The sequence below is a fragment of the Sabethes cyaneus genome, chromosome 2 (genome assembly GCF_943734655.1).
Source record: "Sabethes cyaneus chromosome 2, idSabCyanKW18_F2, whole genome shotgun sequence".
NCBI classification, from domain to species: Eukaryota; Metazoa; Arthropoda; class Insecta; order Diptera; family Culicidae; genus Sabethes; species Sabethes cyaneus.
The window spans coordinates 83,103,862-83,128,991 of NC_071354.1; the positions used below are offsets into that span (position 1 = coordinate 83,103,862).

The 25,130-nt window shown below is 40.5% G+C and overlaps 5 protein-coding genes across 6 annotated transcripts; 3 read left to right on the forward strand and 2 right to left on the reverse strand.

Moving 5' to 3' along the window:
- Nucleotides 1-511: 511 nt before the first annotated feature.
- LOC128737793 (zinc finger protein 32-like) lies at nucleotides 512-2,176 on the forward strand. Of its 2 annotated transcripts, none has more exons than XM_053832498.1 (5): nucleotides 512-694; nucleotides 752-1,349; nucleotides 1,406-1,623; nucleotides 1,685-1,901; nucleotides 1,959-2,176. In XM_053832498.1, exons 2-5 carry the CDS (start codon nucleotides 763-765, stop codon nucleotides 2,164-2,166), a joined length of 1,230 nt encoding a protein of 409 aa, XP_053688473.1. In that variant the 5' UTR covers nucleotides 512-694; nucleotides 752-762; the 3' UTR covers nucleotides 2,167-2,176. The 2 variants fall into 2 exon arrangements, with proteins under 2 accessions (XP_053688473.1, XP_053688474.1); XM_053832499.1 differs by having other exon boundaries at nucleotides 563-623.
- A 281-nt stretch (nucleotides 2,177-2,457) lies between these two features.
- Nucleotides 2,458-16,204, forward strand: LOC128738045 (dynein regulatory complex protein 11). Its single transcript, XM_053832866.1, has 4 exons — nucleotides 2,458-3,997; nucleotides 4,057-5,146; nucleotides 15,937-16,021; nucleotides 16,076-16,204. Exons 1-4 carry the CDS (start codon nucleotides 2,458-2,460, stop codon nucleotides 16,202-16,204), a joined length of 2,844 nt encoding a protein of 947 aa, XP_053688841.1.
- Nucleotides 16,205-16,356: 152 nt separating this feature from the next.
- On the reverse strand, nucleotides 16,357-19,536 carry LOC128734533 (N-acetyltransferase eco). Its single transcript, XM_053828782.1, has 5 exons — nucleotides 19,270-19,536; nucleotides 17,952-19,208; nucleotides 17,493-17,876; nucleotides 16,795-17,434; nucleotides 16,357-16,669 (listed from the first exon to the last, which is right to left on the reverse strand). Exons 1-5 carry the CDS (start codon nucleotides 19,520-19,522, stop codon nucleotides 16,468-16,470), a joined length of 2,736 nt encoding a protein of 911 aa, XP_053684757.1. The 5' UTR covers nucleotides 19,523-19,536; the 3' UTR covers nucleotides 16,357-16,467.
- Nucleotides 19,537-19,629: 93 nt separating this feature from the next.
- LOC128734534 (BLOC-1-related complex subunit 7) lies at nucleotides 19,630-20,333 on the reverse strand. Its single transcript, XM_053828783.1, has 2 exons — nucleotides 20,316-20,333; nucleotides 19,630-20,241 (listed from the first exon to the last, which is right to left on the reverse strand). Exon 2 carries the CDS (start codon nucleotides 20,191-20,193, stop codon nucleotides 19,876-19,878), a length of 318 nt encoding a protein of 105 aa, XP_053684758.1. The 5' UTR covers nucleotides 20,194-20,241; nucleotides 20,316-20,333; the 3' UTR covers nucleotides 19,630-19,875.
- A 2,363-nt stretch (nucleotides 20,334-22,696) lies between these two features.
- On the forward strand, nucleotides 22,697-24,046 carry LOC128737354 (tryptophan--tRNA ligase, mitochondrial). Its single transcript, XM_053831976.1, has 3 exons — nucleotides 22,697-22,831; nucleotides 22,890-23,436; nucleotides 23,497-24,046. Exons 1-3 carry the CDS (start codon nucleotides 22,766-22,768, stop codon nucleotides 23,997-23,999), a joined length of 1,116 nt encoding a protein of 371 aa, XP_053687951.1. The 5' UTR covers nucleotides 22,697-22,765; the 3' UTR covers nucleotides 24,000-24,046.
- Nucleotides 24,047-25,130: the final 1,084 nt, after the last annotated feature.

Sequence of the window (25,130 nt, forward strand, 5' to 3'; positions counted from 1 at the left end):
CTTTTCGTTGGAACTATAGTTCATCGTTCATCACAAATAGCAACGCAATACAAATGTTTTTAGTAACCATGCAAAAAATAACAAATTGCACACTACAGCGGCAAATATTTATTATTGTTCCGTCGCCGTCATCAGCAGCAGAGAACCAGAATCGTGTCCATTCGACTTTTCTTGGGTCACTCATCGTCGACTTCTATAGTTTGTGCTTTAACCGCAGACAAATAGACATGGCTCTTGATTTAACGCTTGCACCATCTGTTATCAACATTTCCAAATCTTACTCATTTTAGCGTGCATTAATCATTTTCCGGGTTAATCTCACTCGTTCGTGTGTTAAATTTTGTAAGCGTGTCTTCGGGACGGTGACGTTATTACTTGTTTTTTTTATCGGATTTGAGAGCCCCTCGGTACAACATTCTTTCAGATGATGTTTATTTACTGTTCTTTTTGACAGTCTCTCACTCAGTTCATAGTTCAATACAAAACTTCAGCGTTCAGCCACAACTTTATAAACTGATTTATAATTCGGTTTTGAAAATAGAAGAAAGCAGTTTTCTTATAATTGATTTGGTTTAACGGGATTGCCGTCTACCTGTGCTAATATACAGTTATAGTATTATATGGTAAATCCGAGCCTCATAATATCCATGTTTAGGAGAAAGTGATTTTACAAGTAGTTTACGATTTATTTTTTGTACGCTGTGATATACACTAAAATTTTGTTTAAACATCAATATATTCTCCTTTTCAGAAATAGTCACAATGTCAACGTTAAAGATTTTCAGAACTAAGAACTCTATTTCGGCACAAGAAGGAAAAGTGTTTGACCCTCTGAACACAGGCGATGAAACTTGTATCCTATGCTTAAGAAACTGTACCTCAGGACAAGTCGTTAAATTCTCAACCATTCCGGGTTCAAACATTCACGATGCAATACAATGTCGATTGCAATTGCAGAGCACTTTGAATCTCAATTTAACTCTAGATATGTTTGTAATTTGCCGAACTTGCTGGAAGCTGGTAGAGCTAGTATTAGAATTTCAGCAATGTTGTCTAAAAGCAGAAATGTGGACAGCTGCCGGTTTTAAGAACGATGCAGACCAACAAAAACCGGATACCTGGTTGTGTGAAGAAACGTTCGAAATGATGACACGTGCTCATCTTGTTATACAAGAGCGTAACGAACATATCCTAAGCGAAAAACGGCTTCTTGAAAAAGAAACCGCACCTCTGACAATAGAAAATGTCAAAGTAGAAATGTGTGACGACGATGATGATCTGCTAACTGAAATGGTTCACAATGCAGAATTTCGGAAAATTTCCAGAAATGATCCAGATGTTGAAAAAGGGTAAGAAGAATTGTTTATCAATGTTTATTTATAAACTATGTCAATTTATTTTATAGAGAAACTGTTGTTGAATCTTCAGAAGCGAAAAAACTGGATAATAATGTTATAGAATGTAACATATGTCACCGGAAATTCGACACTGAACACGGTTACAAAGTTCACTACAAACGATGCGTTGGAAAAAATACAAATGCAACTTTTTTTAAATGTTCAATTTGCACGAAATCATTCAAAGCTCAAAGAGAATTGAGGGCCCATATGAATAGACACAGAGGTTCAACAATATTCCTATTACGTTTTTTCAACTCTAAATTTTTCATTTATCTACTTGGCAGGAGTCAGGCCGTACCAGTGTCGAAAAAATTGTGAAAATACTTTTTTTAGCGTCGCAACAAGGGTAAAACATGAAGACTCCTGCGGATCGCAGATGCAAGTTTGTCCCATATGCGGTGACCAGTTGAAATCAAGGAATACATTTGCTAATCACATGGCTCATACTCACGGAGAGCCACACATCGGTTGTGACATTTGCGGAAAGAAGCTCAAGTCGAAGTTCGGCATTTCCCACATTATTATAACCGTAAGTTTATTAATCTTGCTTCGTTGTAGAAACAAACTCCGACGGCATATGCTGGTGCACACGAACGTTAGAAACTACCCCTGCAACGTGTGTGGCAAATCGTTTAAAACCTCCTACGCAGCTAACGTTCACCAAAGGATACACACGCAGGAAAAGCCGTTCATGTGTGATATTTGTAGTCAAGGTTTCACTTACAAATGTTCTCTGAAAGCGCATGTGAATCGGGAGCACGGTTAATTTTTTTTTAATTAGGTTGTATTTTACTGTCTTCGTAATGGAAAGTTCTCTAATAAAATATAGAAAGAATATTGATTTTAAAGCAGCTGTAATTGTATTTTCAAAATATTAATTGGGTACGTACATGCGAAATTTAAAAGAAAATTGACATTGTTAGGTCATTATACTCGACATTCCTAACGTTTGTGTTTAAAAAGCTTTCATACCTATTCCAAATTACAAAAAAAAATGCATCAAAGACAACAGTGGAAAGCACACATCCTAAAATTTACTTTGACAATCGTTCAAAATATGGCTCAGCAGACGATCGCGAAATTTTGGCTTGCGACACGGAACGAACTTCAAGATGTTCTGCTTCACGAGCAACTTGTTCAGAGTTTCGAACCCACCAAAGAGTCCCATGTCGCACACGGGGTCCTCTCGGAACTGTACTGCCGATATGTTCAGCTATGTCGGATGCTTGACCGTTGCTATGATCAAACTCTGCAAGTACAGAAAAGACAGGTTATTTCCGATCTTACTGAAATAGCAACCAAACGCATGCTGGAATTGCTGCAAAAAATCAAACAAATGGAGCTCAGCGAGTTTACGTATATCGATGGAGCACTTAGAGAGTTGCATCTTATTCCGGAAGACGTTCAAATCGTACGGCCTTGTTACTATCCACTGGAACGGTCAGAAGAGTACCAAACATTAACAACTAGTCAACCACTAGAGCCCCTGACTAGCAGCTCAAGCGATGACGAGTGTAGTTCAAGCTCGGAAAGCGAAGAAGAACCTCCGCCTGACCCACGCCGTCCAATTATACGCAGGGATCATGCCAAGGAAAAGCGAATAGCCGCCCTGAATTTAATTCTAGCACACGAGAAAGCTCGCCACGCTAGAATACTATTGTTGAATTTTCAACTTCATCCAAAGATATTCTTTCCAAAACCACGAGAGGATTCCATTCAAGAAGTTCCATATGAATTCTACCATCGCCCAGATCAGCTCATGCTAATACCTGTCAAAAGAACAGTTTTTACGTGGGATTACAGGCTGAAAAAGAAAAATGTAGTGAATTTCCCCTATTATAGACCGCCAGGATGGGTTGACGATATACCCGAAGTTGTTAAAGTATCCAAACCAGATCTGACACAGGTTACGCCCACAGAAACCCAGAAAGTAGAAGAAGAGGAAGAAGATAATAGCGAAGAATTGATAGAGCAGATTACACAAATGCGTGCTGCGAAAAAAATACAACGCTACTGGCGGCAATACCAGTATCGAAAGAAGCTGAAAAGACAACGCTATCAGCGACTACTATTTCTAGGAATGATTGACGAAATGAAACCTGGACCTGATCTAGACGCAAGAATCAAACTGGCGAACGACGAACGGAGAAAACGTAAACCGGAGTTTGATGAAGCATTTCTGCACGCAGTTGACGATGAGAAGGCTAGAATTTTGCAACAGCGGGGCCCCTGGATCATGGAGGACATATCCGATCATATTCGTGCATGGTTCAAAGAGTTTTATGATTTTGCACACGCCTTCGATCGTTATCCGGAAGAATGGGAAGGCGGAACTCTACTGGTAATTAAAGGTGAAACTATGACACCAGGGGAATATTTGGAGGCTGAGCGGCAAAAAGCTTTGGATAAGCGCAAAACTGTGGATCAGAAAAAGCGAGAGGCCGATGCGAAAAAGAAAGCAAAAGAACAGGAAAAAGAAAAGGAGAAAGAGAGAAAAGAACGACTTAAAGAATTGAGACGCGAGGAAAAGGAAAGAGAGAAAAAAGAAGGGAAAACATATGATTTTGGGAAGCCCGAGTTTACAACCAATGTCTATTGTAAGTTTTTTTAATAATTTTTATGATACGCAACATAATGTTTCATATTTTTAACTTAGTATCCATTGAAGAGACACTAGCTCGTTATGAGAAAGATTGGTATTTTGTGGATGAGTTAGAAAATAAAGATGAACTGCCGATCATGGAGTGGATAACACTTGATAAGTTTGCCGAAGTTCACCAAGAATTACGGCCACTGGTAGACGAAGTGCTTCGTGTAGAACGAGAGCTCCTTCAAAAGGCACTTTGCAAAGATTCAAAAAAGAAATACAAAGCCCCCAAACCGAAAAAGCAAAAAAGGAAAAAAGCCAAGGGCAAAAAAGGAAAGAAGAAAAAGGAACTCCCGGACCTAACTGCTGATAGATCAATAGAATCACTATATGAAGAACTCGTAGAAAAAGACATCATTCGCACTTATACGAAACGGCAAATCGATGACTTTATTGGAGACTATAACTATGCTGCCTTTGAAAAACGAAACTATTTGGATCAAGATCCACCGGCAGCGCTGGGAGAGGTACGCGACATAATCCGTTCGTGGCTGTTTGGTTTTGGACCTCTCGTTATACCAAAACCAAAATCATTCTGCTTAATAGGACCGCCAGGTTACGGGAAAACCATGCTTGTGGAGGCGATTTGCACTGAAACAAACTCCGTTCTATTTGATCTCAGCTGTCCCAATATAGCACCCGTGGATGCATCCGATATACCACTATTTCTACATATGGTTTTAAAGATGGCCCGAATTTTACAGCCTACAGTAATCTACATTGATCAAGCACATAAACCTTTTTACAAAAAGGTACCGCCGGAAGAAAAATCGTTAGATCCTACAAAGCTAAACAAATACCTATTCAAACTGTTAGTCAAGCAGATAAAAAAGGATGAGAAAATTCTACTGGTGGGCACCTCAAGCCAACCGTGGACAGCCAAGCTGGGAAAGTTTAAAAAGTGCTTCGAAAAATTCCTCATAATGCCAAAAACCGACTATGGCACTACACAGCTTCTGTGGAAGCATGCGCTGAACAAAAAGGTGGGCATTGGAAAAGATTTCGACGTCTCGCCGTTGTCTATGGTGACAAAAGGTTACTCACCGCAGCAGATAATAGGTTGCGTGAACCAAGTTCTTGGCATCCGCAGGCGAATGAGGTAAGTCTTTTTTTTTCCAAATATGAGCGTACCATTATATATATATAATATTTTACTTTTACTTTTTACTTTTCGCTGGACTAGCGAAAGTTGGATGGTACAATGCCTGGTGAATACGGCGGAAGGCACAGAATTGGTCCTTTTAGGATTTTCAAAAGAGCTTCCACATTTTTCGCAACATCAGAAATTTGGCATTATCGAATAGATGAATAATTCTGTCACTTTGGTCCCGAAACTACAGGCGTTTTTATCGTTGCAGGACTGCTCATCAGGCAGTCCCTCTTTGAAGATGCTTGTTTTGTTCTGTTGAATTTAATGTAGGCCTGGAAATGGTACCCTGTCATATGTCAACTGACTCACCTAGGTCCTGGAATTTTTTTTGTTAGATTATGGTCACTTTAACAGCTTGGGTCATTCGTGACTTCTGCGGAGTTAGAAATTGAGCACGGGTCCTCGGCGTGAGAGGCGTGAATGCTAATCACTACACCAGGTCTGCCGCCAGGTCCAGAAATGGTTCGATCACTTGGACTCAATTTTCATTCATTTGACAGTACCATTTCAGTCGAGCGGGCTTTATGGGACCACGTGCTACTACGGATCAAATTTATACTTTCCGACAAATCCTCCAGAAATGTCGGGAGTAAAACGTGCCCACGCATTATATTTTCGTGGATTTTAGGGCAGCATACTGTTGAACGCGAACAGTTATCCACCTTTTCGCGCGCTTTATGGAGGTTAGTGGGTACAGTTTTCGACAATGTTTATTTGCTTTTGGGAACTCCGCTCACGTATGCTTGAAAGTGTTTCAACGACAATTAAGGCTGGAAATATCAACTTGACGTGAATATTGTTTCCAAAGGCATGCTAACGTTCTCCGAAAGTTGTACCCACAAGCCGCCATTACGCACGCGAAAAGGTCGATAGCAAATAATTCACGAGTACAGTTTTCCGGACAAACTGACGCGGCTGATCAAAGCTACCCTGGAGCGAGTGATGTGCTACGTGTACGTTTCGGGGCACTCCCAAGTCCTTTCGAATCGTGCAGAGGATTGGACAACGGACAAGGGATGGACTGTCCTGTATGTTATTCAACATCGCTATTGTTGTTATTGTTGATCGCTATGTTATTCGATATCGACGACCTTGATATGAAAATAATCCTGCTCGGGTGCATGGTTAGTTTTGATAGTTCGATGGTTCGCTTCTGAGAGCCAATGAGATATAGTTTCAGTAATCCTATATTGATCATATTGATTTCTGGAACTCTATCCGTCAGTATCGCTTTAAGCATTTTGGTAGTGATATTATCGAATGCCTTCTTTGTGTCCAAGGCGGCAACGTATAATTTTTTTCCTCCGTTCCAAAATTCTTCCATTATCCTCTTCGTGACATAAATAAACTTTTGATTTTTCGCTTTAAAAGTTGGAGCGGCGGAACTAATTTTGAACACACCGAACCCATTTTCACCCGCAAGGTGCTATTTTAAGCAATCCTGAAATCTGAATTTTTTTACGTCCCGTTAAAAAATCCCTCGAACTTTTCCCCCTATTCAGTAAGTTCGCGTTCCTATCCGCGACCTACTGATCGGCATCTGATGCGTAATCGGCATAGCGTATCGGCATAGATGCGTAAAATGCCATCTGTCTAAATTGTTTATCGGGGCATACACTCACCGCACCGTTCGGCAAACGGTATTCGTCGTCTCTTTTATTCTCTAGTGTTCTTATGGGAAACTGCGAGTTTGACTTCTCACTCGCTGTTCATAAGGATGGTGGGAGAACAAAAGAGGTTAACATATAGCAGTTCAAACGATCCGAGTACAAACGATCAGAACAGTGTTGTCAAAGCAAATAACATTGAAACACATCGTTGCTTTATTAAATCACTGAGAAAATCTTCGAAAATTATTGAAAAAGCTGTCTTTAGTGTTGTTTTTAATAAAGAAAAATTAATTATGAACATACATTTCTCTTGAAAGTATTGAACCACGTTTTCACCATAGGAGGTTTCAGGTAATTTCAAACTTAAAATTCTTATTTCCAGAACCGAAATAGTATCTTGGCAACACGATAGTTCATCAGTTGTGTTGCAGCTGCTGCTAGTGGTGAACAGGTTCCGTCAATTCAGAATTTGTTTTCAGTTTTGTTAGAAAATAATAAAACTTTTGGCTAGTGACAAAGCCTTAGATAATAGAAAAAAAGAGACTGAATATGGTATGTGACAATTGAGTGCTTGACTTTCAGAGTGGTTGTAATCAGTGCTGAAAATTTGATGAATTCGTTAGTAGCGAGGTGGCGATTGCTGAAGAGCAGCTGAAAAATGTACGTTTTTGTACAACAATTTTTAATTCATCATATTTCTTGACGGAAACCCAGTAAATTGTGTTTGTGTGAATCAAATGTATGGTTAAGTGATTTGTGAAGATGATCCTATCAAAAGATTTTGAAAATATGAATAAAAAAGTGCATTTTCGGATCATTTATGTTCAACTGATTAAAATAGGTAACACTGCTTAACTCATTCCTTACCCTATTCCATCCTCAATCCATCAGATCCCACAGATTTTCCATTGCATACATATTTTAAAATAGTTTTCATTTCCTCCGTCGATGATGGCTTTGTGCGTGTATCTTGCTCTTCTATAAGACGAATGGCCGGCCCCTCACAATCCTTTAGCACGTCGTTCCATGATTTCATCGAAATATCTGCTCTTTTCCTTTTCTTGCCTTTTACAAATTTACTTAGAAATTGGTACGATTTTTGTATTCTTGTTGCCACATTTATATCTTTGATCTTACGATAAAACTCCTTGATTTCGTCCTCCTTGTGTTTTCTTATGGCAAGTTCAAATTCATCCTTTCTATTTTGTATTCTCCATCTGTATAGTTGTATATCTAGATGTTTGTTAGCTAACCTTAACGCTGTATTCAGTCTATTGGGAGCTTGCTTCCTTTTGGGTGTTAATGGCAACTTCTTTGTTTGTAGAGCCCTCTTCGCCGCCGTTTTCATTTTGTTGACTTTATGAGATCAGCCATTAATGGCCCTATTCTCAGAGTCACCTCACTAAATTTTTGGGTGAGAGCACAATTTGCGATTTTCAAAGTCACTTAGGTGACTCCGCTCACCTGGGTGACTGTACAAATCAAATGGGGCCGGTAAGGTGAGGTGAGGGTGACTGTGAGAATGGGGCGCGTGAGAGAAGTGAGGTGAGGTGAGGTGACTGAGAATAGGGCCCCAAATCAATTTTTTATAACGGCAGTTTTCATAATCGACGGAAGTGTTGGAGAAAGAAAGTAATGAAACAAAAGTGTTTATAGTATCCAAATAGTGGGACAAGACGTGAAAGTGGAAGAGCGTTAAATATGATAAGAGGCCATCTGAAGCAACGCTTATTAAGTATATGTACCATTCCTCTTTGTATAATGACAGTCAATTCAACAGGATTCGAACCCAACCTCTCCCAGCTCCTGTGGGCCGCAGATATTGGTGAACCTCCAAGTCGGTCTACGGAAATAAGTTCGGTTTTTGAGAGTGAAAGTTAGTGAAAATACTACAAAACGTTTAGAGCGTGCAGCGACGAGTCAGTTTTTGGCCAAGGCCGCGCGTAACGCTGTTATTAGCCATATAACAGCATACATTCTAAAGTCATCTTTTTATTCATTTGGAGTGCTACGGTGCTCAGAAATAGGTGTTTAATAAAGAACAGTTATAAAAGACAAAATTGATGAAGGTGTGTAAAGGGAATAAAAGATCGATTATCAATTGTGAAGAAATTAATTAAAAAACAGAGGGGTTGTGTACAAGACACGACCGCATATATAGGTGACGCAGGACTACGTAAGTCTCTTTGTAGTGATAGTAGCATGTATTCATGCTTGTAATCCTTCGATTCTTCATGTATACATGCTATATGCAACTTATATACATGCTACATGCCTTGAATATAACATTTACCAAAGTAGTAATATTGCATACGTTCAATTCTCAAAGAGTGTGCATTTGAAAACAATTTAACAAAATCAAGAACACAAACTATTGTTTTCCTGCTACCTTACTGAAATTAAAGATTGTTTTTATTACCCATGGTTCCCCACGTTGAAGGGATTTAACCAATTCAATCCTATTTTATCAACAGCACATCTTTTCAATACACTTCTAATGAAACGGTAAGCATGCGTATTCACGGGAAACTAGCAGTCATTGACTTTTCGTCGGAAAGCCCAATTTCGGAAGCAGCTTTTCGGCCCAAAAGCGGAATTGTGTTTATAAAAATGTATATACTGCATTCTTCTTGCCAATCTGAACACAGCGAATATATTTTCATAAACCGAATTTTTTTTCAAACAAAAAAACTGCTTTTGAAATTGGCAGAATCGATGATGACTAATTTCACCTTCATACAGAGTCGTGTTATAACCGAACACTACAGCTGTAGCACAGTTTTCCAACACAGATATCAAATTCGCCGAGGTTTAATCGTCTCGCAGTAAAGAATTTGCGATCTATTGGGACAACGAACTTGTGTCATTTTTTCTGGCACACTTCCCTAACACAGACATCAAATTGGACTAGGTTTAATCGCGTTCGTAAAAAATCTGTTGGCACGAGGGGGTTTTGTCACTCTTCCAGGCGTAGTCCCAAGCAAGGACATCAAAATGGTCTAGGTTTAACCGCGGTGTTGAGAAATTTTGTTGAAATGAGCAAACTTGGTCACTTGTTTTGACTTACTTCCCAAGCACAGATATCAAATTGGTATAGGTTTAGATCATCGCAAAGAATCTTCCAACCAATCACGAATCGAAAATTCTGGTAAAACATAGGTTCATTATTTTCAATTTTTCAATAGTTCAACATCAAGAATCCATACTTTTCTTCATTTGGGTCAATTCTTAGAAGATTTTCCGATCGATTGGTGTAAGAATAATGAAAATCGATAGGAAAACCGCTGAGCTATTAGCGCTCAAAACCTTTCATTTTTCGTGACGCTCGCATTTTTCGATTTTTTGGAATGACACCCTATCTCAGAACTTGCCGTAAGACGTAGTACTACATCAAAAAAATGTAAAAGAAAGTTCTTACTGTACATTTGAAATTAGACACAGAAGAAAATGGTGTAGAAAATCAAAAGAAAATGTTTTTAAGGGCTGCATTAAATTTGTTGAGGCAATTAAAAATTTTTGAGCAAAAGGTGGAAAAGTGCATATAGCTCATTACATATTTGTGGTTAAAATTTGATTGTCTGATTACAACGGAAAACACTTTGTTTTGCACAGAATTGATTTAACAAAGCACTCTGTACGTTGTGCAGAGGATCGGAGCTTTTTACAGCAGTTGAGAACGTTCCTGGATGCGGTGGAAAACAGTGACAGAGTCTTTCCATTCCAACAGATCAGGAGTTATACATTTCGATAAAATTTGTACGAAGTTGACCTGAAAGTGAGCAATTTTGTAAAAATGTAAAATTGTTCCCATTTGACCGATTCTAACCATTGTAGAACTTGAAGTCCTGAAAGTAAACCATTGCGGAAAACTGCTCAATCATCCCTCTTATTCAACCTATTATATCGGAATACTGTAAGAACTTATCCGAATCCAAAGTCTTGTATGAAAACGTAGTATTCGTGCAAGTGGCGCGATGCAGAAATTTTCATATTGGTGAACTGCTTTCAAAGACTAGCGACGGAATTTTCTCTACTGTTAGGGACTACCGTCCCAACAAACATTTTTGTTGCATAACAGCTTGTGATGCGCTTGTTACCCGCTAATTAACTATACAACGGTTTAATAAGCTGCTATTTAATAGAAATGTTTGTTGGGGTTGTTTTTGTGTCCAATTATAAATACGGCATTAGGCTCTAGTATCGCAGGTTCGATTTCTTCCGTTTGAACCGTTTGTCCCTGGAGCATCCTTAAGTAACTATTTTGAACGAAATGTTTATATTTTTCAATATAATAAATAAAAGTCTGGGGCTTAAACGTCTCTCTAAGGCTTGACCCTTCTTTGTCCACAGAATTCGCAACCGGCTACTTTTAGACTACCCAGATAACACAACATCGTAATAGAAAGTTCACATTTAATCGTATTCATGTCAATTTTACATTTTACATTTTTAAAGTATGTCAAAACAAAGCGAACAATAAGTTGTTTAGCAGTCGAGCGTGTCCTCATATACAACTCATAACTGTGAATTATAAAGCAGTATAGATGATTGCACTATTTAGTTATATCTTACTCATATATTCAGGGGTATAAAGTTGCGTGTTATAAAAACCGCTGTATAAAATGCAAGATAGAATTACAAATAATTGTCAAAACTTTCGCACGTATATTTTCTCCACTTTGGTACATATATGTTCTTATCTGGCGTGAATTATAACTTTTCCGTTCAGATATGATGTATTTCTCAGTTGCAATCGAGATATACAAACCAAATGGTTTACTGGGTACAGGAAAATTAAGGGACTAGTGCAACGATCCTGCTGACTATATAGCAAGTACCGCCCAGCCGAGCAGCTGTACGGAAATTAATCGAACTGATGCAATTATCATAAATCCCCCTGGGTGTGAACTTAAATCTGAACATTTTTAATCTGAGATTCTGCAATCCGGACGTTAAGAATTCGCGCACAATTGCTACATTTTAAAAACATTTGTTTTCGTCAAATCGAAACAACAAATAAATAGGGGGTACGAAGTAAAGTTACCAAATACAGTGGACCCCCGTTCGTTTGAACGATTCCTCTTGCAAACTAACGGGGTTAGTTTTTAATTTGTACAACTGGTAACCCTAAATATGTTGAAACTAGTATGAACTTGCCGCCCTGCTCTTTGTTATTGTTTTGATGGTTTGATTTAGTTCGCATTTGCAAGCAGCGAATATTTCATTTCCGATCGGATTTTATATCACAATCGCTGGGAAAACGGAATGTGAAACAGATTAATCACGCTAGGTCAGTCCAAACAAATCGTTTTTACGTGCATTGTCTGCGTAAGCAAATGATGTCATATTGAGAATGACATTTGAGACATTTTTAATGTGCACGTCGTGCAAACCAGCGGGGTTCAAATTAAAAAGTGTTCAGATTAAAAACGGTCAAACGAACGGGGTCCACGGTATTGAGATTAAAAATGCGCTCGCCTCATCTAAACGAGGTGTCATTCGGGGGTTCACGGTATTTGAAAAGCAGTGCGAACTTTAGAATGTCAATGAAATTATTGTAATGATGAAGTAGCAGATGATCAAATCGAATAATTAGAAGACGTAACTGATGAGAATTTAGAGCTTGAAAACGATGATTTTGAATTAGTAAAACCCATCAACAATTCTCTGCCAATTGAAAAATGGTATTGTGTTTGATATTCTGGACAATATAAGACGTGGAGCACATACTGCACAGTTGGCAGTATGGGATGTTCTGAAAGTGTATGAATCCAAATTGGCAAATATCAATAAAAGTGTCTAAAAATGCGGCGCAAGACTCACCAAAAGCTTTTCAAAACTCAAAGTTCCACTGACGCCGAAAATAAACAAAAACGGGTGGAATGTCGGAGACCTACAGTCATTAAAGAATGACCCCTATTTGTCAATTCTAGAACTCACACGCACAGGCTGATAAGAACTCGAACTAATGCATCTCTTCATCACTGCACGTGTGGCATCGTCGCTTGTGCCACAGAGGCCGGCGGAGGCTTCCTAGGTTAAAATATTTTGCAAAACCATTTGGAGGCTGGTGTCTGTCGAATCTGAGTGCGGAGTATGCTAGGAGGGGAAGATGATCCGATCATCATCGAGGTCTAGCATAATAGCTTTGTGTACCGTTGAAAGAAAGTAGCAAGTGCACGCATAGGTTCGTCGTCCCGGTTAGTAAACGAGTAAGCTTGACCTTCTCGTCCGGTGGTTTGACTACAACTGACGGAGGAAGAGGTATAATTTACGTCTAAAATAACTCAACCCGTCAATGTTGGTGGAGTTTAAAATACGTCGCACGCTTAATTAGGGGATTGTTGAAGTCTCCGTTTTTTGTCCAGTTCGCTGTGGTCAAGGGATCACTACCGATGAGCCACAGTGCCTGAGAAGGAGTAGTGGGTTCGAATCTGGTTGTAATGTTCCGATTACAACTTGGTTCGATCCATGAATCCCCTAGCTTGAACATAAAAGAAGCGGTACACAACCTCTTAAGCGTTGATTCAATGATTCTCCCTTTCATAATTTTCCGCTCTTTCCCCTTTATGCCTTGTTCACGGTCCATTTCGTTACTTTCTTCTACCGTCCGCTACGTTAATTGCAAAAAACTACCGTTATAAAAATGGCCATTCAATCATAGCCACGCAGTATTGGGATAAAGCGGTGTTCTCAGCCAATTTCAGCGGGAGCCTTCTTCTCACCTCGGCGGTTAATGTCACGCTATATGTGATATGATTGGGTAAAAAGCCGAACTATTCCTACATCCGGCGTCCACATATCGGACGACAAATCGCGGAAGTTTGCTTACATGACCAGGAAACTTATCGTCATGGATCATCTTGGCTGTCGGGATGCGTGTAGCTTTCTGTAACATACTAAAAACCGAGTCACATTTGATTTAGCACAGTTCCTTCAGCTACCATGAATTCTCGCTAATGTGAGCTTCTTAAATCCGAACTCCAATAATTTGAATGCCACTGCCATTGTCAGCATAGAGCCGGTAGGGCTCGTGCAGTTTCAAGCAATCGTCTCCATTTAACTCCACTTTGGGCCACTCGCCATTAATTTACCAGGTGACCCAGAAGCCGCAAGTCACTTTTGACGTGGTTAGGCCATCTTACACGTTGTGTCCCGCTGGGTCCTGGTGCCGATGGGATTGTTAAAGAGAGCCGTTTTCGTCGCATTGTCGTCCGGCATTCGTTTGACGTATCCAGCTCACCGTAGCCTACCGACTCTTTCCGGCTTACCGAGATGTACGACCGAATCTTTCCAAGCAGTGCCTGTAGTTCGTAATTCATACGCCACTGCCACGCTCAGCTTTCAAATTCGTTAAACATCATCCGTAGCACCTCTTACTCGAACACAGGAGGGACGCGCATGTCCTCCGTGAGTAGCATCACAGTATCAAGTCCATGAAGAACTACAGGCATAAACGAGGGGTTTGTACATTATCAGCTACGTAGGGCATACGCTTCTTGGTCGTAGTGTTTGGCACAGTGCAAAATAGGCCAAATTTCCTACTTAAATGTGCCGCTGGATCTCCCTACTAGTGTTGTTGTCCGCGGTAATCATCCCAAATACACGAACTCATCTACCACTTCTGATTCGTCGCCATCAACGGTTACTGTCTATGGGAAGCGCACGTTTGTCACCTTTGAGCCTTTTGCTTCCATTCATTTGGTGTTTAATTCATTAATATGGGGCCCAATCCTCCTAGAATCCGCTCAGTCTGTCCTAGTGCAGTTGCCTCCAAAGTCACAGTTCTTGGCTATGATATCCTCAGTCGCAGTTCTTGGCTATGATCTTGAAAGGACTCGAGCGTGCCGCGGAGATGCGCACGAAGCACGCTACTTGATTCAATATAGCTCTGGTCAGTCGCGTCAGTTTGCCTGGAATATCGTCTTCGTGCATTATCTGCCATAACTGGATCGATCGACTGTATTGTATGCTGCTTTGAAGTCAATAAAGACGTCATGCGTGGGCATGGTATACACCCGACGTTTCTGCTGTCGGATTTGGACGGACCAATGACGCGTGATCTCAAGAACCACGCCAGATATTCCCTATGAAACCTTGAGCTATCGGTTACGGCAGGCATAACAGAATCTAGGAGAGTACAGCGAGTAGGTGGTGTATACCAGCGTTATGTTGCGATAGTTGCAGCAGTCGGGCTGATCATCTTTTTGTAGATGGAACAAACAATTGCTTCCAACCATTTCTCCGGTAACTTCTCCTCCTCCCAAATGTTGACTCTGCTAGGTTTGATACACACTAGAGATATCCATACCTTATATTTTTTTAATATTTAATCAGCTCCAGGCCGTAGTTTCCTCTGCTGTACGAAGAAGTCATCTCCATTCCACTCGGTCCATGGCCGCAATTCGCCAGCCACGTAGTCTGCGTAGGGCCCGCAGGTCGCCTTCCACTTGATCGATCCATCTTGCTCGCTGCGCGCCCCGCCCCGTCTCGTTCCAGTCGGATAATTATTGAGAACCTTTTTAATCGTGGCGTCGTCCGACATCCTCACGACGAGCCCAGCCCATCGCAGGCGACCGATTTTTGCGGTGTGAGCGATGGGTGGTTCGCTAAGCAGCTGATGCAAGTCATGGTTCATTCGCCTCCTCCACGTTCCGTCTTCCATCTGCACTCCGCTGTAGATGGTGCGCAGCACCTTCCGCTCGAAAACACTAAGGGTGCGTTGGTCCTCCACGAGCATAGTTATAGCCGTAAAGGACTGCCGGTCTAATCAGCGCCTTGTAGATTGTTAACTTCGTGCGGTAGCGAATTTTGTTCGATCGCAGCGTCCTACCGAGTCCAAAGCAGGCACGAATTCCTGCCATAATGCGTCTTTGTATTTCTCTGCTGGTGTCGTTATCTGCGGTAACCAGTGAGCCCAGATACACGAACTCTTCTACCACCTCGATTTCATCTCCGTCTAATCCGGGGGGGAAGGTCAGAATTCCGAATTTGTTCTTCACCATTCTGATGCTTTCCTTAACTCGTCGCCTATGTCGATGTCAATTCTTTTGATACGTATAATGTTTTCTTGAATTCTCATAATACAGCGTTTCTTATCAAAAACATGATAGAAAAATTCCATTTCAGACTGGAGAGAGAACCACTTACTGACAATGAACTACTGGAATATTTTCTGCAAAAGAATCCTCCGGAATATCCAATTACAGACAAGGTAAGACGGTGCTAATTTCACAATGCTCCACCAATCTATGCTTTTAATTGCTAGGAATATGACAAGTATTTGAAATTTTATCGGAAATCGGACAAATTGGCCAAAAAGCGGGCTAAAATGGTGAAGACGCGTGAAGAAGCTCTGGCCAAGCTTAAAGCTAGAATGGAAAAGAAAAAGAAATAAAACCTCCAGACACAAGTGATATCTTGTTAATAATACACACAATTGAGTATCGATAAATGATCGAAATATTTACTTTGTTGTACATTTATTCATCAATGTATGGCCTTTCGAGCGATTGAAAAGAAAATGGAGAGCAAAACTATTGTCATGTCAAAAAAAAAATAATTATTAGAACAGAAACAACAGAAAAACAGGGAAAAAACAACAGTCTAGAAAATATGCACAAATACTCACAGTCCGAAATAGCGAACAATGTTCTAACACTACATATAGATAAGGAAATCCTTGCGACCGGTAATATTTTCCGCTAGTCGTTTGCCAGCTTCGGTCGGAGCGCTGAAGGCGATTTCGTCGAAGCTCAACGGATAGCCGAAAATAAAATGCGATCTCAGCACAGTAAGCATCGTCCGTGCAATCCCGTGACAACGGAAGTTAGGTGTTACCCAGATCCGAGAAACACCGCACCTGTAAACAAGAAAAAAATAAAAAATTACGGATTGATTGGATAATTTTTTATATTAAAGTTGTTTTAATCCAGAGGGTCATTAACCACTTGGATAATTTTTTCTGGTATAACAGAATATGCTTACTTTACTGGATAAGTTTCCAAAGTGCAGCAATCAATGGATCCATCGATACCGTCGATCGTAAGTAACCTATTCGCTTGCTGTAGTGGCTGCGCCACACAAACCCCGAGAACCATTGAACGAGCTACAGCGAGGTACACAACTGAACCCAGCACAAGCGAACACGGTTCAACGTAACCTAACTCTCGATCTACCACCGATAGGACTTCCATAATTTTTTGCAATCTCTGCTTGTTTTCTGCTATCGTGATTGCCAGAATGCGTCCCGTTACGTCCCACTCCGGAACGCGGGCTACTACGGGCTCATTGGTCCAGCCAGTAAATTTCAAAACTTGTTGAGAATTGTGATAGTTCTCGTGAATAAGCTCCTCCTCTGGTTCGTGAACACTGTAAACCAAACCGCATTCCGCGCATTGCTGAGCTCCGTATTGCTTCTGTCCAGCGTCAATTTGATATTGATTGGAACCAATCGGACGCCAGTTTTGTACGTTCCGGCGTCTTCGTCGATACGGGTCGAATAAACCGAACCGTGGGTGCGCTGAAGATTCTCTACCATCCACAGTTCGTTGGTGATCTTTGTAAAATATTGGGAACAGTTTTTCTTGTTCCCTAGACTGCGGTGGCTCTGTCCCTCGAAACTGATCTGAAATTAGCAAAGCGAATTTATTTTATTTGGACTAACAAATCAGCCAGAACTCTACCATTGACTGTTTTGATTATAGTTAGCTCGGAATCCATATTTTCAACTTGATTCATTGGAGATTCTTGATAGGTGAGATTAGCGTCATGCATAGGCGCTTCTGTTATCGAGCTGCTGCTTTCCTCCGAAGCTGTATTGAATGGCGAAGTAGTATTTACAAAAATAACATTCGATTGTAGCGGTATTGGTTCATCGTCGCTTAATTCGTTATTTGCAGCATCTACAATTTCAATTTGAACCAGTTTTCCAGATACTTGGGATGTGTTCTCCGCTTCAATAGTCAATGGTTTCTTAACTGAGCGGTCTTGATTGTGGTTTATCTGAGACTGGTTGAGCTTGCTGATGATGTCATCCACTTCTAGCTGTTCGGTTTCGAAGTCGAATTCTGTTTGAAGAAAATAAAAAGAATTTGGCAAAAATTAAACAAATCTGTTGCGACTTCTCATAACAACAAACTCACCCTCATCGAAAATCGATTGGAACCTTCGTTTGCGTTGCTTTCTTTGATTGAGGCTTATTTTTCCGCCCTTCTGCACGGTCGCCGACATATTGTTAACAATCTTGTATTCTCGTTTAATGCGTTTGCTAGAGTTAGCTTTAAAAAATTTTCCCCCACACCTGGTTCCTCCCTCCGATTTGGCATCCTCATTTTCGTCACTTTCGTACGCACCATCTTCGTCCGCGTCGTCGTTCGCATATTTCTCGCTTCGAGAACACTCGTTCCGTTCGTCACTATACAAGGTACAGCACGTTAAATCCATCATTGATTTCGATAAAGATAACGGTCGTGCCTGTTCGATAGGGTTTTTGATATTCTGCAAAATTTTTTTAATACGAGCCATTTGCTCAACGAGTTTTGCATCTTGTTGTGGCTGTTTAGGTTGCATCAGAGGAGAAGTAGGTGTTGATTTACTGGCACTTTTTACGGATTTTTCTACAGAGTTGTCTAATATGGTACTAGTCGATTCCAATAATTGACTAGTAGACAGTTTTTTCAAACTGTTTTTTGATTTTTTCGCAACAGGTTTCTTAATTTTATGAAACACTCCCCGATTAAAATTCCCCAAACGTATTGAGTTACCACGATTTTTAGTGTTGGGGCGTTTCCGGTGACTGGATGGCGCCCGCTTTGCGGGTGTTTTACCATTGGACGATGAATTTAGTGGTTGGCTCCAACGAGAAGGTTGAGGCTTGGGTTGAGGGACATTCTCGATGGAAGAGGAATAAAACGATTTCGTAGAAATCGGCCGCAGATCGCCGAAAGTGAGAGATGTTCGTGCTTTGCACTCGTTAGTCGTATCTCCTAGCGGCATTTTGTGGTCTTTTGATTCACTCGGTGTCGAATGGTTGTTGATAACGCTGCACTTTCTAAACGTGAGTTTTGATTCCTTGTTTGCTTCTGTTACACCAGGAGTTTTAAGAATAGGAGTACGTTTATCTACAATGTTCAAATCAGAGTTCATAAGCTGAGATAAACTATTCGAGTTTGTTTCGTCCAACAGTGCGTTTTTGGACGGACTCCGCACACGTGACATTTCCTTTGGAAACGAGTGACGAGTCTCGTCGTCAGACATGTTATTTTCCTTGTCACAAGCAGAGGACAAAATTTCATACCGGTCTGAATGGGAAAAACGACGTTCATAATCTGGTGAGAGGGACCGGTCACTCTCAGGGGAAGCATTTCCCAAGATATTGCGAAAAGATGTTACATTTAATGCTGCAATAAAAAAAATATTCCTATCAAAACCGGTTTTCAACTCACATTGAATATTAATCACCTTTGACTAAAGTCCGTTTCGGACTGTTGCTAAATTTCAACGGACTCATTGGACCCAGATCAGAGTCTTCTTCTGGATCAAGTAAGTTTCTGTTTACTTTCTGGTTCTCACCACCGAAGAGAGCCTTCTTCCGGGAGGACATTTTAGGAGTGGGCACATGTTTAGATCGTGTAATTCTGCTGTTTTCATTTTGCGGAGTTACAGATCCAATCGTTCCCAGAGCGTCACCAACATTTCGCACCTGCTTTCTCATTGAATAACGACCCAAATTTACAGAACCAGCAGCTCACACAGTAAAACGCAGTTATAACACTTAGCTCAAGCTACATCAAATACAAGTTTATTCAGAAATTTGAGATATTCAGACAAAATCGCAAACGACACTTTGAAGCACGGTCAGCACGATATGTAAACACAGTTTTTCTTACTCTTTTGGCGGATTTTTCTGACAGTTCATATGACGATATAATAGCGTTTCCAGTACCTGCCACCAGGAGCGCTCTAATAGTCTGTTTGTTGCTTTGCTTCGTTTGTTTTAGATGTTTTTTTCCTTTCTTTTAGCAATCAGTAATAGCCAAGGGGCTCACCCGTTGCCAATTTCTCGCATCATCTTTCCATTGCATTCACTTGCTCTTCCACAAATTCCAACTTTTCTGCGGCTTGATGGATTGCATCGTACTGATAGTTCATATGTTGGAAAATTATATCCATCTTCTTCAAGTTTTGTATACTATTGTCTACAGTGCTTTCATGATAGGCAAAGTTTTTTGCAGCCTGCATAAGAATTTCGTTAGATTTCGATCCACGTACTATTTGTCGGGCAACAGAAGAGGCATTGTTTACGTTCACTGCAACTCGTTCTGCCAGCCGTCGTTTAGAATCACTGAACAGGTTTTTCGCACTGCTACTCGATGCTGATGCCATATCGTATCCGGAAACAAAATTCGTCACTTTTGGGGCGTAGTGTTTGAGCTTAAAAAGAGGAAGTTAAAAAACATTTACTTTAGAACATCGAAATTTTCATTCTGAATGCAGATTTTACTTACCACCCAAAAATCAATAAAAATAAGTTTTGGCAACCGAGGGGACCTAAATGATTACATGACTTTTAACGAATTGATCAAGGGGTTTCTAAAAGCGGTGGCAACAACGCACTGTAATGACTACTGCTCAGAGGATCATGGTGTGGTCTAGGGGTTTCCAGTGAGGCGTATAAGTGCGTAGTAATCAGAGATTACTTTTGTAATCATTTACACTCTTAAATGATTCTACCTGTAAATAGGTCGGATTTAGTTAAAGCTAGGTTGAAACTACTCAAAATGCCCTTAAAGTGTACAAACTCAAACTTTGGGTAAAAATTTCAACCAATTTTGGCTACTTGCTACCGATAATTGAATTATTCTCTATGACAAATAACGCAATTTTAAGTTCCTTCTACCAATTTTTTGGTTGAAAAACTACTCAAAATCTAGGTTTGTACACTTTAAGGGCATTTTGAGTAGTTTCAACCTAACTTTAATTAAATCCGACCAATTTACAGGCAGAATCATTTAAGCGTGTATATCATTTATTAATTAGGTAATCAATGGTAATCAGTAGAGTAATCAATGATAATCTTAAGTAATCATTGGTAATCATGATTAATTTATAGTAATCACAAGAGATTGATTACTGGTAATCAGAGGTAATCAGTAAAGTAATCAAAAGTAACTTTTTTCAAAGGTGCGTAGTAATCGTTACTGTTGGAAGCCCCTTGGGTGTGGTATTGGCCTTGCCAGCGTTGCTGATATCTTTCAGGGTTTTGCGTGAGAAAAAAAGAAAGGAAAGTATTTACACTCTAGTCCCTTTTTACGCGAAGGATACGTTCCACGTAAATCGAAATCGCGTAAAAACCGCGTGAATTCCGAAATTCGTGTAAAAACCCAAAAATTCGCGTAAAAAAACTGGAACGTTTCGTGAAAAAATAGACTAATTAAGCACATCCGCGTAAATTTCGAAAATCGCTTAAAAACCGCGTAAATTTCGAAATTCGTGTAAAAACCCGCGTAAATTCCGAAATTCGCGTAAAAACCGCCTAAATTCCGAAATTCGTGTAAAAATAAACCGCGTAAAAAGCGACTTCAGTGTATTTTTGCTTTTGTCAACACTCACGCGTAAACCACTCAAAAAAAAAAAAACACTCACGCGTTGACAGTTGGGCACGAGATTTCCTGTAGGTGCGAGCAGCCTACGAAATCTGTTTCAACGCTGGCAAGGCCAATATGCTATTCGCGACTACAAAGTTACTGATATTTGTTTGGTTTTTGTGTGAAAACAAGAGATGGAAATTTTTTTACTTTTGTTTTCACGCAAGTTTTGACAATTCGGCATTTCGGGTAAGTGCGAACAGGCTTAAAAATCTCTTCTATTTTCGTAGACGCTAACCTCTTACTTATGTAGGAGGGAAGAGGACATCTTTCAGATGGTTCTCAACTAAGAAGAAATTACAGCAAATTTCTATAAAAGGTACCAATATTAGCTGTTTGCTACCTATGGGTGAGACATTACAAAAACATATGAGCTGGACTGCCAGACCAGCTTCTATAGCTACTGATCAGTCACCTGCAACCTACGTCCTTACTAAAAAGTTTGGCAGACGGAGTTCGCAGTCTTTTGTAGTTCCATAAGAACACTAGGGAAAACCGACGAAATCCCTCTGCCGAACCTACTGTCTTACCTGACTCACAACGAATATACGTGTTATTGAAATATTACAGATTGCAAGAAAATTGTACCAACCAAAGTGCGCAATCGCTCATAAAAGTGCTGTTTTAGATTAAATCGTTTCTGTATCTTTGATGCACTTTTTCGTTAAATTTCAAGCAATAAAAAAATGCAATAAAATGTATATTCATAATATTTGACGTTTTAGTAATACTTCGCGCGTTTTCTTTTCGTGTATTCCTTTGGTTTATCGTGAACGTGCGGAAACAAAACGTGCGATGTAAATATTAAGAAATGTGCACATTTTCGTAAGTGCGTTGTAATCATAGCTGTTCGCCCCTTGCCCAGTACCGTTGGTAACAAGGGGTTTCCAACAGCAATGATTACTACGCACCTTTGAAAAAAGTTACTTTTGATTACTTTACTGATTACCTCTGATTACCAGTAATCAAACTCTTGTGATTACTATAAATTAATAATGATTACCAATGATTACTTAAGATTATCATTGATTACTCTACTGATTACCATTGATTACCTAATTCATTCGAAAATGATTACAAAAGTAATCTCTGATTACTACTCGCTTATACGCCTTACTGGAAACCCCTTGGTTGGTAACTATTGTTTTGCAGACCCCTCGGTGCGGGTGTCGTGTCGAATATAAATAAATATTTACTTTTAAATTTTCTAAACCTATCATCACTAGGATTAGCTTGATTTAGCTTAAAACTGAAATCTACTGAGAGTTTATTTTTCATTTGTGCAGCACTATCATATTTCTATATTTGAAATGCTTTACCGAGTGTTTCGTAGAATACCGTTACCGACATGCAGAAACTACTCAGTTGAAACTAAGGTAACGTATTCACTACTTATGCAAACCAACGGAACACACATTAAACCGAACGTCACAGTCACCAGCATGGCCTCGCAAGATATTTTCCGGAGTTCAACCAACCGGCAGTCTCCACATCGGCAACTATCTCGGTGCCGTCAAACGTTGGGTCGATTTGCAAAACTCCGGCGAAGATGTTACCTACTGTATTGTAGATTTACACTCCATCACAATGCCCCAGGAACCGGAATTACTGCGGCACAATAGTCTCCAAATGGCAGCCACTCTGTTGGCGTGTGGAATTGATCCCGCAAAAGCTACGCTTTTTGTACAGTCTAGAGTTTCTCAGCACGCAGAACTATCGTGGATTCTTGGCTGTCTGACTACCATGGCCAGGCTTACACATTTGCCTCAGTACAAGGAAAAATCTGCCAAACTTAAAGAGATACCGCTAGGATTGTACATTTATCCAGTTCTACAGGCAGCCGATATCATGCTGTACAAGGCAACGCACGTTCCGGTCGGAGAAGATCAAGTTCAACATTTGCAACTTGCTCAGTCCTTGGCGAGAGCGTTCAATAACCGGTTTGGGCTGACATTCCCATTTTGTGAAGCTATAATTTCTGGTAAAATTTGAATGACCTATAGAAATTGGAATTTAATTTTAACAGATCCATTTGTTTTAGACGACACTAGCAGCCGACTAAAATCTTTGCGAGATCCTACGAAAAAAATGTCGAAATCTGATCCCGATCCCAAAAGCTGCATTATGCTGACAGACGAACCGGAAGTTATTCGAGAGAAGGTCAAAAAGTCGGTGACCGATTTTACTTCCGAGGTCACTTTTGATCCGGAAAATCGTCCGGGAGTAGCCAATCTTATTACCATTCATTCCATGACCAGTGGAATAACACCAGAGGCGATATGTGCAGAAGCAAAAGGCTTAAATACAGGCCAGTATAAACTGAAAGTCACCGAAGCTTTGGTGGAACATTTGAATCCGATCAGAGAAAATATAAACAGGTATATGGCCGATCCTGGCTATTTGGCAGCCGTCATAGAGGATGGTTGTGAAAAGGCGCGGTGTATTGCTGAAGGAACGTTAACTGAGGTGAAAGAGAAGGTAGGAATGAATGCTTTCAGTATGGCACGGCAGCAAAAGTTAAGGAGAAAAGAACTCGCAGAATGAGTTAACTAGCAATGAGTCAAATAAAGTAACGTTATTGTTGATTTTTAACATGGATTTTCAGAATTTTGTGTAATGCTTGTTCCACAGTGTCATCAATGACATCAGTATTTATTTTCCGCTAATCCGCTGAGGTATTATTATACCGATTATTCCTTTTAAAACGTGTACTAAATCTACCCATGAATCGACATGACAGAAGTAGTTTGTAACGTATTCTGGAGTATTACAGAAATATGGGCAGCATAGGCATTATTATATTAATTAATTTGCCCGGCTCGGCTATAAAGCGGTTTACAGACGAGGCGACACGCATGTATTAGACAATTCGTGTCTGTCGCCCATGTATGCTGTGTGCATACTTACTTAGTTGGCCTTACGTCTTATGACAACGCCTGCATAGCGTTATTCCTCCATCTAATTCGACCCATGGCAGCTGGTCTCCAGTTCCGCTAGTACGCATACGCAGTGCTCGCTACATCTCGCTCCACCTGATCTTGCCACCTTCCTCACTCTGCCCCTCTTTGTCTTGTTCTTAACGGATTCGCTACGAAAACCATTTTTACAGGATAGATGTGTGGCATTCTAGCAACATGTCCTGCCCAACGTATCCGTCCAGTTTTAACCACTATCTAAATACTGGATTCGCCGTTAAGACGCGCGAGCTTGGAAAACTCTGAGTGCTCGTAGATCCTTTTCTAGCAGTGTCCACGTTTTTTGTCCGTAGAGGACCACCGGTCTAATTAGCGTTTTATACAGTATGCACTTTGTACGGGGGCTAAGATTGTTCGACCGCAAGTGTTTGTGGAGTCCGTAGTAGGCTCGACTTCCGCTGATAATGCGCCTTTTAATCTCACGGCTGGTATTGTTGTCCTCTGATGCCAGTGAGCAAAGGTATACGAACTCATCGACTACCTCGAACTCCTCCTTACCTTATTCTGCCGAGAGCCGGGGTGGCTCTTGCCGTATCAAGAATTCCTCTTCATTGTACTCGGTTCTGGGATATTCGTTGCGCGTCTCGACAGACGCAAGTCGGCTTCAACCTGATTGAGCCATCGTGCACATTGAGCCCCTCTATTCCTAGTGCCTGTGGGGTTCTTGAAGAGAGCGGATTTCACTACACAGTCGTCCGGC